Raw genomic sequence first — 13,983 nt, 5'->3', positions numbered from 1 at the left:
AGCTCTGCTTCTCGCTCCCCGTCACCAGTGGTTGATATTGAGCAGACCTCGGATTGCGACTCAGATGAGCCCCTTGACCTGGATACTCCAGGGTCACGTGAAACAGTGGACAGCCTCATAGAAGCCGTCAATCAGACCCTGTGGATTGAGGATGATCCCGCAGCGGCTACGTGGCATTTAAGTGAGTGAAGCGCCCGCACAGAATTTTTTCCTCTCACCCTGAGTTTGAGGACATAGTGCAGCGGAATAGAGAACGTCCAGACCGGCGTTTCTCGGGTCAAAAAGCACTCGAAACAAGGTATCCGTTTGCTCCGGACCTCCGTAAAAAAATGGATGGAATCCCCGATATTGGATCCTTCGGTTTCACGCCTGGCCACTAAGACCCTGTTATCTATCTCTAGTGTTTCCTCGATTAAGGATCCCACGGACCGCCTTTTTTAGAGCTTAGCTCGGTCAGTATATGAGGCCTCAGGGTCTGCACTTGCTCCCTCGTTCGCAGCAACTTGGGTAGCTAAGGCTATGATATCATGGTCAGAAACATTAAACAAGATCGCGCAGGAACAGGATCTACCTGCAGAGATTTCGGAGGTCGCAGGTCAGATGACGATGGCCGGAGACTATGTAATTAATGCGTCTTTGGATGCGGCCAATTGTTCGGCATTTGCTGCCGCTAATGCAATCTCTATCAGAAGAGCCCTGTGGTTGAGGACATGGCGAGCCGATTCTACTTCTAAGAAGTCCTTGACTTCCCTGCCTTATCAGTGCGGCCGCCTATTTGGGGAAAAGTTGGCCCAACTTATCTCCGACTCCACAGGAGGAAAGAGTGGGTTTCTCCCTCAACAAAAGGTCAAACCACTTTTTCGTCACCCTTTTCAGGCACGTTTTCGGGCCTTTCGCAACCCCGAGTGGACTACAGGGCCCAATTCCGCCGCCTCAGGCCGCCCCAACCAGGATAGGGAGTGGCAGGTCTCATATAGAGCCAACCCATTGGGGAGAATGCGTGGTTAACAGGCAAGATCGAGAGGATCCAGATCCCAATGATCATCAGCCAAATGACTTGAGGCCTTTACCAGACGACACCAGCAGGGTGGGCGGCCGTCTACTCTGGTTTCACCACGTCTGGGCCAATGTCGCTCACGACGCATGGGTAGAAGAATTGGTGTACTCAGGTTACAAAATAGAATTTGTCAGATGCCCTCCAAGACGGTTTTTTCTTTCCCGGCTTCCCAGGGTAGATGCCCAGGCAAGGGCTCTATTGGGAGCCATCAAATCGCTCCAGCACAACGGAGTCATTATTCCAGTGCCGGAACACGAAAGAGCTTGGGATTGTATTCAAACCTCTTTGCGGTTCCCAAAAAGGACGGGTCGGTCAGGCCTATGTTGGACCTGAAGCTTCTGAACAGATTCATCAGGATCAGACATTTTCGAATGGAGTCTCTCCGTTCAGTCATATCGGCCATGGAGCAGGGAGAATACTTGGCCTCAATAGACATCCAAGATGCATATCTGCATAGTCTCATTTTTTCTCCTCATCAGAGGTTCCTACGCTTCGCCATCAACGATCAACATTTTCAGTTTGTAGCGCTACCCTTCGGGCAAGCCACGGCTCCCAGAGTGTTCACAAAGGTTATGACAGTTGTCATGGCCATACTGCAATCTCGAGGCATAGTCGTCTTGCCTTACCTGGACGACCTCTTGGTCAAAGGCCCTTCAATACGGGCATGCGAAGAAAATGTGAGCATTACGCTGGATACTCTTGCCCGCTTAGGGTGGTTGGTCAATGCGAAGAAGTCATCCCTTGTGCCAGCTCAGAAGATCTCCTTGTTAGGAATGATCTTCGACACTTGCCGAGGGTTGGTGATTCTCCCTTAGGAAAAGGTACTGGCTCTCCAGCAGGGAGTCCGGGCACTTCGACAACCAGTCCCTCATACCATCCGATCTGGGATGAGGATTCTAGGGAAAATGGTGGCAGCAATAGAAGCGATACCTTTCGCCCAGTTCCATCTTCTCCCCCTGCAGCACGCCCTCCTGTCAGCTTGGGACAAGAACCCTTTCACGCTCAATCGGCAGTGTCGTCTGTCCTCTCCGGTCAGGCAGTCTCTCGGATGTTGGATAACCAGTTCCTCTCTGACCCAGGGGAAACCATTTCCCCCAGACCATTGGCTGGTGGTGACAACCAACGCCAGTCTCCTCGGCTGGGGAGTGGTGTTTCACCACCACACAAACCAGGGACCATGGTCGCCACAGGAGGCACGCCTCCCGATCAATTTATTGGAGATACGAGCAATTCGGCTGGCACTCCAGAAGTTTTGTCACCTTCTAGCAGACCGCCCTGTCCGAATTCAATCGGACAACGCCACGGCCGTGGCTTACATAAATCACCAAGGGGGCACTCGCAGCAGAGCAACCATGCGCGAGGTGGGGCATGTTCTTCAGTGGGCCGAAGCAAACCACTCGGTGATTTCGGCAGTTCACATCCCGGTCGTGGAAAACTGGGCAGCAGACTTTCTCAGCCTGGGAGGGTCTTGCGTCCGGAGAGTGGTCTCTACATCCCGAAGTCTTTCGGCAGATTTGTCAGCGGTGGGGAACACCGGATGTGGACCTGATGGCTTCCAGAGGGAACACCAAGGTACCCACATATGTCGCTCGGGTCAGGGACCGCAGGCAATCGCTGTGGATGCGTTGGTTCTGCCATGGAACCAGTTTCGCCTCCCGTATCTATTTCCCCCGCTGCTACGGTTTCCTAGAGTCGTCAAGAAGATCAAGACGGAAGGTGTGCCGGCAATCCTGCTGGCCCCAGATTGGGCTCATCGAGCATGGTACGCAGATCTAATGCTGCTACTCGCCGACGTCCCTTGGCGTCTACCAGAGCGCCCGGATCTACTTTCTCAAGGGCCGATTTGCCACCCGAACGCAGGGGCCCTGTGTTTGACGGCATGGCCGTTGAATCTTGGATTCTAGCCCAGGCAGGGTTCGGAGCAGGGTGGTCGCTACAGTGATTAGCGCCCAGAAGCCTGCTTCAGCATGAATTTACCACCACACCTGGAAGGTGTTCTTCGCTTGGAGTCGAGGCCGCGGTGTTTCTCCGCTGAGATTCTCTATTCCCAACATCTTGGCTTTTCTCCAGTCGGGCCTAGACTCGGGCTTGGCCCCGAGTTCCCTCAGGAGACAAATATCGGCTTTATCCGTTTTGTTCCGGCGCAGAATTGCTACCAATTTGCAGGTGAAGACTTTCATCCAGGGAGTCTCCCATTTAGTACCTTCCTATAAGGCGCCTATGGACGCCTGGGACCTTAACCTGGTACTAAGTGTTCTGCAGGAAGCTCCATTTGAACCACTTCAGGAGGTTTCTTTGAGGTACCTTTCCTGGAAAGTGGTGTTCCTAGTGGCCATCACTTCTATCTGGCGGGTCTCTGAGCTGGCGGCCCTATCCTGCCGAGTTCCGTACCTCACTTTCCATAAGGATAAAGTGGTGCTCAGACCAGCCCCTCCTTTTCTCCCGAAGGTCGTGTCCTCATTTCACATTAATGAGGATGTTGTCTTGCCTTCATTTTGTCCAGCACCGGTGCACCGTGTGGAAAAGGCGCTTCACACGATAGACCTGGTAAGAGCCCTCCGGAGATATGTGTCGTCAGACGGACACGCTGTTTGTGCTCCCCGAAGGGCGCAGGAAGGGACTTGTGGCCTCAAAATCGACCATAGCCAGATGGATTCGTTTGACCATACAGGAGTCCTACCGCATTAGAGGCACGCCGATTCCAGAAGGGATCAGAGCGCACTCTACTCGGGCAGTGGGCGCCTCTTGGGTGCTTCGGCATCAAGCTTCGACGGAACAGGTTTGCAAAGCAGCAACCTGGTCCAGCCTGCACACATTTGCCAAACATTACAATATCCATACTTAGGCCTCAGCGGATGCGAGCCCGGGTAGGATTCTCCAAGCAGTGGTGGCACACCTTTAAACAAGAGGTGCATGTAGCTTGGATCGGTGAGTCAATCTCCCACCCAGGGACTGCTTTAGTATGTCCCACAGTCTGTGTCCCCCAATGAGGCGAAGGAGAAACATGGATTTTTGTGAGAACTCACTGTAAAATCCTTTTCTCCGAGACGCTCATTGGGGGACACAGCACCCACCCTATTAGCCAAGTTGGCTCTTGTTTTGTTTAAATTAATATATGTTTACTTATTTGATATAAGGGTGGTGTTTTTTTCTTTGGACATGTTGTACCTGTATTAAGGCTGATTTTGTTGTCCTCCTACTGCTTTGGCACCAAACTGATTTCCGCCCGCAATAGGGGCGAGGGTGTATACTGCGGAGGAGGAGCTAACCTCTCTTTTTCACTTAGTGTCAGCCTCCTAGCGGCAGAAGCATACACCACAGTCTCTGTGTCCACCAATGAGCGTCTCGGAGAAAAGGATTTTACGGTGAGTTCTCACAAAAATCCATGTTTCGAAAAATGTTATGCTAATTACTATGTTGTTGCAAATGTAAAATTAAAACAGCGGTTTGTTGTCAACCTGGGGGACCGGGTTTATGCTCTTTATATGTGAAAAGGGCAGTTTGGGGTCTATAAAGGTCCAGTGATTTGGGATACAAATGTCATTAGTGTGAATAAGTAGGAATTAACATGTGGAAGTGCGATCATACACTTCTATAACCATGATGAACAGAGTTAGGCTATTTTTGTGGTGTTTATTGGTCCTGTATAGTGTAACGTCATGAAGTATGGCGGCATCACGGTGGGTACTGAAAAAGGACTGGCACAGGAACTCATGATTTAATTATACATTACTACTGGGTGGCCATCACCAAATAGCAGTAGGCGTCTTATCTTAGTCTTAGTCTTATCTTAGTCTTGGCATCACTGATGATTGATCTGGGTGCAGACCATTTCTGAAGTTTGCAAATTTGACTGATTGCTTTTATGCTCTAACAGTCTGTTGCTTTTGCAGGGACATCTTTGGTGGGATACAAGATTACATAAAGCTTGAAGTTAAATTTAATGCCATCAGTAAGCTTTTGGGACAGAAAAATAAGACAATGTGTTTCTTTCCCTATTATAGTGTGTGTCAGCAGCAACTTCCAGCCTCTGGGGTGCCAGTAACACAACAGCGCTTCCAGCACATGCGTCAGATGTTCCAGAACTATGTCCAGAGTAGGACCTTGCAGAACTGGAAGTTTTGGCTAGTATCCTTATTAACTGACCCCTGATATTACTTTATTTCATGAAACTATTTATCCTACAAACCGTTTTATATTAGTGATGGTAGTAATCTATAGGTAAGCCCTCCACCACTTCTATGCCAGGAAAGATCTTTGAACAAATTATTAAACAGCATGTATGTAAATACTTGGATAAGAATACAGTAATGAACCAGAGCCAGCATGGGTTTGTAGCAAACAAGTAATGTCAGACTAATCTAATTTCCTTCTATGATGGAATCACTGACTGGGTGGATCAGGGAAATGCGGCAGCTATAGTATATCTCGACTTCAGCAAAGCATTTGATAAAATATCTCATTCTATTCTTATTGAAAAATGACCAGGTATGGGATTGACAAGGATATAGTTAGGTGGATTCACAACTGGTTCAGTGATTGTACACAGAGTGGTAACAAATGGTTGCACATCCAATTGGAAGAGGGTTTCAAATGGGGTACCACAAGGCTCTGTCCTAGAGCCAGTGTTGTTCAACATTTTTATAAATGATGTAGATAAAGGAACTAAAGGTAAAATAATCAAATTTGCAGACGATGCAAAGCTAGGAGGGATAGCTAACACTAGAGAAGACAAAGAAAGGATTCAGGGGGATCTAGATAAGCTTGAACAATGGGCAGTGACTAATAGAATGGAATATAACAGGGAGAAATTCAAGATTCTACATCTGGGCAAGAAAAATGAAAATTACATCTAGAGAATGAAAGGAATAGAACTAAGCAACAGCACGTGTGAAAAAGACTTTTGTATACTAATAGCTCACAGACAGCACATGAGTCAACAGTGTGATGCAGCAGCAAAAAAGGCAAACACAATTCTAGGATGCATTAAGAGAATTCTAGAGTCTAACTCACGTGAAGTGATTATCCCCCTCTACTCCTCCTTGGTCAGACCGTACCTGGAGTACTGTGTCCAGTTCTGGGCACCACATTTTAAAAAAGACATTGAAAGACTGGAGCACGTTCAGAGAAGAGCTACCAGGATGGTGAGTGAACTGCAAACTACAGTATGTCCTACGATATCTGAAGGGCTGTCACAGTGTAGAGGGATCATCTTTATTCTCATTTGCACATGGAAACACGAGAAGCAATGGAATGAAACTGAAAGGGAGAAGATACAGATTAGTTGCCAGAAAAAACTTTTTGACAGTGAGGGTGATCAACGAGTGGAACAGGCTGCCATGAGGTGGTGAGTTCTCCTCCAATGGAAGTCTTCAAACAGAGGCTGGAAAGACATTTGTCTGAGATGGTTTAGTGAATCCTGCATTGAGCAGGTTTTTCTATGTATTTATGGACATTTTAGATGGTCAGACCTATCTATTGTACAGAGCAATATTTGAAGCCAAATATGACTATCAATATAAATCAACATAACGAATGAATGACTGCATTATAAATAAATCCAATAGGTGATTTACTAATATATAGCTCCAATTATAAATGAAAATCATATGCTGCAGCACTTACAATAGGTTTTGGTTTTGCTCAAAAATTTAGGGTCACTTAGAAATTTCATTATTTTTTAAAGAAAAGCACAGTTTTTTCAAATGAAGCAAATATTAAATGATTCAGAAATACACTCTATACATTGTTAATGTGGTAAATGACTATTCTAGCTGCAAACGTCTGGTTTGTAATGCAATATCTTTATAGGTGTATAGAGGCCCATTTCCAACAACCATCTTTCCAGTGTTCTTATGGTACTTTGTGTTTGCTAACTGTGCAAGAAGGCTAATGGATGGCTAGAATACCATTGAAAACCCTTGTGAAAGTATGTTAGCACAGCTGAAAACAGTTTGATTAGAGAAGCTATAAACCTGACCTTCCTTTGAGCTAGTTGAGAATCTGGAACATTACATTTGTTGGTTCCATTAAACTCTCAAAATGGCCAAAAAAAATGAACTGTCATGTGAAACTCGACAGTCTATTCTTGTTCTTAGAAATTAAGGTTATTCCATGTGAGAAATTGCCAAGAAACTGAAGATTTCCTACAACGGTGTGTACAACTCCCTTCAGAGGTGAGCACAAACAGGCTCTTACCAGAGTAGAAAGAGAAATGGGAGGCCCAGCTGCACAACTGAGCAACAAGACAAGTACATTAGAGTCTGTAGTTTGATAAATCGACACCTCACAGGTCCTCAACTGGCAGCTTCATTAAATAGTACACACAAAACGCAAGTGTCAACATCTACAGTGAAGAGGCGACTCCGGGATGCTGGCTTTCAGGGCAAAGTGGCAAAGAAAAAGCCATATCTGACTGGCTAATAAAAGGAAAAGATTAATATAGGCAAATAAACACAGACATTGGACAGAGAAAGATGGGGAAAAAAGTGTTATGGACAGACGAATCCAAGTTTGAGGTGTTTGGATCACACAGAAGAACATTTGTGAGATGCAGAACAACTGAAAAGATGCTGGAAGAGTGCCTGACCCCATCTGTCAAGTATGGTGGAGGTAATGTGATGGTCTGGGGTTGCTTTGGTGCTGGTAAAGTGGGAGATTTGTACAAGGTAAAAGGGATTTGAATAAGGAAGGATATCACTCCATTTTGCAACGCCATGCCATACCCTGTGGACAGCGCTTGATTGGAGCCAATTTCATCCTACAACAGGACAATAACCCAAATCACACCTCCAAATTATGCAAGAACTATTTAGGGAAGAAGCAGGCAGCTGGTATTCTATCTGTAATGGAGTGACCAGCGCAGTCACCAGATCGCAACCCCATTGAGCTGTTGTGGGAGCAGCTTGACAGGATGGTACGCAAAAAGTGCCTATCAAGCCAAACCAACTTGTAGGAGGGGCTTCTGGAAGCATGGGGTAAAATTTCTCCAGATTACCTCAGCAAATTAACTGCTAGAATGTCAAAGGTCTGCAATGCTGTAATTGCTGCAAAGGGAGCATTCTTTGACGAAAGCAAAGCTTGAAGGAGAAAATTATTATTTCAAATAAAAATCTTTTTTTTTGAACCTTGTCAATGTCTGGACTAGATTTTAAATTCATTTGGCAACTCATTTGATTAATAAAAGTATGAGTTTTCATGGAAAACACAAACTTTTGAATGGTAGTGTATGTGACAAGTATAGATGTTTTAGGTTTCTATGTAATGTAAAGAGGAAAAAAAATCCTGCTGCTTTCCTTATCTGGTCTCAGTTCAGCATCCTCATCCGTCCCCTATTTGAGTCTTTCAACCGTATGGTTTCTACAGCAAGTATGGCAGATTTAAGAGAGACATCACTGGATTGGCTGGACCAACACTGCTCTCTGCCCGCACTACGACCAAGTGAGTGTGGAAAGCACTATTATATGACTTCTGCACCTGAAGTGTTCCCATCGTGTTATATAATTATTGTAAGAGACCATGAACATGTCAGAGCCATGAGCGTGTCAGGTGGGGACTACAATTGCTTTCATCTATCTCCATGCTTCACACCAAGGGGTCCCCACCCTCTCCTAGCTTGGGAGCCACTTTCAAATATGGCAGGTGGTCAAAAATAGCCAATTGTGGTTTTAAGTCTACCATACACATTAGATTAAAGTCAATTGAACCTACTTATTTTAGTAGAGCCAACTGACCAAGAGGCATGTGTGTATGGGGTCTTTCTAAAGCTCCGTTGATAGAACATATAGGGAAAGAGAAGGATGGGGAAGTTGAATTCATAGGATCTGGGATTAGATGTCAAACACCCCAAATATCTCTGGCAGCAACTTTCTTCTTTCTCCCAAACTAAAACAAATGAATTATTGGTCTAGCCCAGGGATGTACAACATTTTTTGGTCCAAGCGCCATATTGTCATACTGAACCAATTCCAAGGGTCACAATTTTTTTTAAAATGGTACTCACATGAATACATCAACAGAACTACCATTAGTACATTAATAAATAATCATAACCAAGTTTTGAATATTTGAGGAGGAATTGGGAAGTTTCTGCTTCAAAAAAATCAGTGTGAACACATGATAACTTAAACTGAGTTTTTGGAGCAGAAACGCAACAAATTATCATCAAAATCTCAAAGTTACGGATTACAAGATCAGTACCACCATCCGCACATCAGGGTGGGGCCAGAATCACCATCAGTACATTAATGCAGCATTACATCTACCGTCCGTACATGAATGCTGCATCAGAACCACTGTCAGTACATAAATGCAGCATCAGAACCACTGTCAGTGCATGAATGCAGCATGATAACCACCATCAGTATGTGAATGCAGCACCAGAACCACCTTCAGTACATGCATTCAGTGCCACAATCACTCTCAGTGCATGAATGCAGCGCCAGAGCCACTGTTAGTACATGTATATAGCACAAAGCTTAGTACCTTAGTACAGAGATCAATTCTAATGTCAGGTTAGTCCTATATATAGTATAATTGCATTGCATGAACCTACAATTCTCAGTATGTCCTTGACAATGGTAAGGCGATACTGGGAGTTGTCATCAATCATTTTGAGACACTGACTGAGCAGGAACCAGAATAATGATGAGGTGTAGTCACAAATCCAGGTATCTTATAGATGACATCTTCTCTGAGTCATTCCCAGACAAATAAACATATCTCCCATGCAGCGCCCCTAGATAAATAAATGTCCCTCACTGTGCTTCCTGCACAAAATATCCACCCCACACTGCCTCTCTTCGTTGCAGTATATTTCCTTACACTGCCCCTCTTCATAATGTCCCACCACAGAGCTCCTGTCTATAGTGTCCACCCCACACTGTCCTTCTCCATAATACCCCGACACATTGTCCCTCTCCAAAATATCCTCCCAAACTGCCCCATTCAATAATATCCCCCCACACTGCCTCTTTACATAATATTCCCCCACATTGCCTCTCTGCATAAAGTCCCCTCACCACACTGCCCCTCGCTATATGGTGTCCCCTTTCACATCCCCTCCCCCCATTGCCCCATAATGTGCTCTAACATTTACACCTCCCCTTTCCCAGGCATCTTCATGACATTTAATCTTCACCTCCTCCATACAGCACTTACCTTTGCCCAGCGTGGCTGTATGACTGTGGTGACAGCAGGAATGTGATGAGGTCAGCAGCATGCTCGGGCTGACGAGCTAGAACTCAAGTGTTCAAATGTATTCGAATCTGAAAGACACAAATATATTTGAATATAGGAAGAATGGAGCTCTTGGTTTCAGCAACAAACCCTTTGACTGGCCGCATGCTGACCATATGTTGTGCAGACCTGGTCTATCCGAATGTTCATAGATAGAGGGAGGCGGAAGTGATAGCTGTTGGTCAAGTGAGTTTGTTTGATCCACAGCTCTCTATGATGTACGGGTAGATGAAAATGAGGATTGAAGCTCTTGGAAGAGAATACTTAGAGCAATTACAAAATATTTTCTGTCTATGAAGATGATTTATAACCTATATGACCTGTATTTTTCTCTTGTTTCTCTTAATCTAGCGGTACTAAGTTCATTATGTCAGCTCAGTACTTCAACTTCCATTCTCACCGACCCATCCCTGATGCCAGAGCAGGCAATGCAAGCAGTGACACAAGGAGAGAGTGGAGAAGGCTTCTTCTAAATCAGCATGGCATGTTCCCCAGTCTGTCCCCTGCTACGTTTACTAATGACGTTCGGCTTTATCCAACATATCCAACATATGAAGATTGGTCATGGTGGTATTGGACATGGTAATGAAATGTTCTTCTCCAGCCCTTGGGATCTTTTTTTTTCTTCACGGGTTAAAAAATGAAGAAATTCATACCTCTGGATTCTTTAGCTTTCTATGGTGCCGGTTTCTTGTTTCACTGCTCGTGTCCGGTCTTGGGGGGAAAAACTCAGTGAAAATTTCTAGTGCTGTATAGTTGAATTTGTGCAGAGTGCACATAAAGCCCATTGGTGTGAGACTCACGATTGCTGGGTTTATCTGCCGTGTGCCTAATAATCTTTAGTATAAACCTGTGATCATGGACCGCACGGCCGACATTGTAATAATTTGGAGCAAACAGCGCATAGGGTGTGCACATTTTTACAGGTAAAATGTTCACTTCCCCTAAAACCTTTCCTTGGCTTTCCTAAGATGAATTTTATTCCCCATGTTTAAATCCCATATTGGACTGGAATTGAAGGATCCAGAAATACACATCTATCAAGGGTGGTTTAATAAATAGCAGAAAAGACCAGTTTAAGATACGAAGCTGTATGTATGCGGGACTTTTGAGGATTACCGTCCACTGAACGATGGTTCTCTGAAGAATATGATAACCTGACTCCAGTCTGAGATTTCAGGTTGTCTAACTTTTACTGTCTATGTTTGTGGATGTTATTAGTGACTGCTTTTATTAGGGTACTTTGTACTTTATCTTTATTGGTTCTGTCACGGAAACGTGGACAGTTGCAAAGATCCCAATGTCCGTGTGAGCTCTGTGAGCCAATGTTCAGTGTTTATGCTCTATACAGTATACACCAAGTGTTAACATTGACCCGATTTTTTCATATTTTCACTGTGAAAGTGAACTTGTGATTTTGCAATTATATGCTCTTGCTTAAAGTTTATCATGTGTTTGTTGTGTTTCTTTTTTTATCATAATATGTTAACTAATCTTAGTGTAGCAATCAAATTCTAGATTGGCTGCTTCTTTAAAATGTTATTGGGTCACTGTGGAAGTTTAAGTATAACGTAACAGACACCACTACTACAATAGCAGCAAATAGGTACATAGACATGGCATTATAGCTGGCAGCCATCCACCGCTCCACCGCTGATCATCTACAACATCATCTTGTAAACAGGGTGCTGCTGATAATTCACAAATTGTACGGGAACTGAACAATCAGATTTAGGCTGTGGTCGCACTATCAGTATTTGGTCAGTATTTCACGACATCAGTATTTGTGCGTCAAAACCAGGAGTGGAACAGTCAAAGAAAAAGTATAACAGAAACATGTCACCGCTTCTGCATTTTTTACCCACTCTTGGTTTTGACAATTACTGATGTGAAATACTGACTAAATACTGATGGAAAAATATACAGAATTGAGAGTCCTCAGTGGTTGATACCTTTTTAATGGCTAACTGAAAAGATGGTAACATATTGCATGTGCATAAATATGTGACTCTTCAGATTTTGTATTAGTCAATGCCTGATGAAGAGACCTGAGTAGTCTCGAAAGCTTGCAATTTGTTACCATCTTTTCAGTTAGCCATTAAAAGGTATCAACCACTGAGGACTCTCAATCCTGAATATTTTTCTATCTACTGGCTAACACGGTACAAAGATATACATCTTTCCTGTTTCTAAATACTGATGGTGTGACCACAGCCTGAGAATGTTAAACCAGCATCCATCAATTTGTTATATGGGTGCTCCTTGTGGCAGAAATTTGCCCTCATAAAATCCAAATCACATTTAGGCCACATTCAATATGTGGTCAGTATTTTACATCAGTATTTGTAATCCAAAACCAGGAGTGGAACAAGTATAATAGAAACACATCACCACTTCTGTATTTTTAACCCACTCCTGACTTACAAATACTGACCAAATACTGAACGTGTGAATGAGGCCTCAGACTGGGTTCACACAAATATTTAAAACATTTTCCTAGTTTCATCGAGAAAAGTTGGCTGATTGTATTCTCATGTGTCATCTATATGGCATCTGTTTTTGTACACCAGATGTTATTAAAAATGTACCAGACTAGATACAATTTCCAATGTTATAGAATTGCAATATATCCGTATCTGATAATTTTTTGGGCGCAATCATAGACTTGAATGAGCGAGTCTCATCTGACACACGGAATAAACAATTGCATGGTGTGATATTTTTCAAGCACAGATTTGGTCTGTTAAAAAAAATCGCTCATCTGCACTGCCCCATTGAATAATATTAGTTTGAGTGCTGTCTGTATGCTGGCCATTTTTTCACGGAAAGCATTGATCCTACCCTTAAAAAAGCGCTCTCATAAAAATTGTTATCCTGTTTGTCCTGAAGAAAATTAAAATCTATGAAAAAAGATGAGAGAAAATAACTTGCTCTCTGCAGACTGTCTTCAAATTTCACTCTATGCAGCTGACCCCCTCTTTTGGAATTGGGTAATCAAGGAAACTCCCAATGACTAACAGATGTGAGGCCCTGCTTCAAGAATGTGGAGCAGATTTACGACAGAGACAAGAGTTTGAAAAACGTAAAGATCTAGAATATCTTTGTCTGCTTACTAGAAATTAAGAAGGGAGGTTTGCATCAAAATCATATTTTGGGAAACGTGATGAAGTGGCAAATGCAAAGTATGGTTTCACATCACTGAGCGATGACCAGAATCCTTTCAATTGAATACGGGTCAAATAGACGAGTTTACACCTGTTATATTTGGTCTCTATGTAAAGATAAAATCGTGATAATAAAATATGACATCAATATTGAGCACCTGCGACTCTCCAGACCAAAATTATCTTCAATGTAGGGAATCTCATAATTTTTGGAAACTGAAGCAGCATCCCAGGTCCAGCCCTGGTAGGAGTCATCAAGGGGAGTTGTGTGGGTGTAAATTAGGAGGTAATAAAAGGCAAATGCCAACTTTTGGGCATTGTCAGTACTTGGAGGTACAGTCCACTATGGGTGCTGGAGCGCCTCCCTCCATAAATCTGAAGTCATTGCTGTGATGACAGGTTTAGCAACATTCTTTTGTTTATCCTCTTATTTTACGTATATGCTGTATTGTTTTGTCCCCTTTGTAAAATCTTTTGTATATTTTATATACCGTATATACTCGAGTATAAGCCGATCCGAGTATA

At 43.8% G+C, this 13,983-nt stretch overlaps 1 protein-coding gene across 2 annotated transcripts in view; it reads left to right on the top strand.

Moving 5' to 3' along the window:
• Positions 1–11,741, top strand: part of MLXIPL (MLX interacting protein like) — a 141,547-nt gene extending 129,806 nt beyond the window's left edge. The window contains exons 15-17 of one of the 2 annotated variants that reach the window (XM_073565755.1): positions 5,062–5,185; positions 8,368–8,497; positions 10,646–11,741. In XM_073565755.1, coding sequence (XP_073421856.1) covers positions 5,062–5,185; positions 8,368–8,497; positions 10,646–10,767 — 376 coding nt within the window. In that variant the 3' untranslated portion in view covers positions 10,768–11,741. Of the gene's footprint in view, positions 1–5,061; positions 5,186–8,367; positions 8,498–10,645 lie in introns of those variants that run through there. The other variant, XM_073565756.1, reaches the window with a different exon arrangement.
• Positions 11,742–13,983: the final 2,242 nt, after the last annotated feature.

The sequence above is a fragment of the Dendrobates tinctorius genome, unplaced genomic scaffold, assembly GCF_039654945.1.
Source record: "Dendrobates tinctorius isolate UK_male_01 unplaced genomic scaffold, ASM3965494v1 ptg000016l, whole genome shotgun sequence".
NCBI classification, from domain to species: domain Eukaryota; kingdom Metazoa; phylum Chordata; class Amphibia; order Anura; family Dendrobatidae; genus Dendrobates; species Dendrobates tinctorius.
Note: the sequence above shows the minus strand (reverse complement) of the source record. Positions and strands in the feature narration are given on the sequence as shown.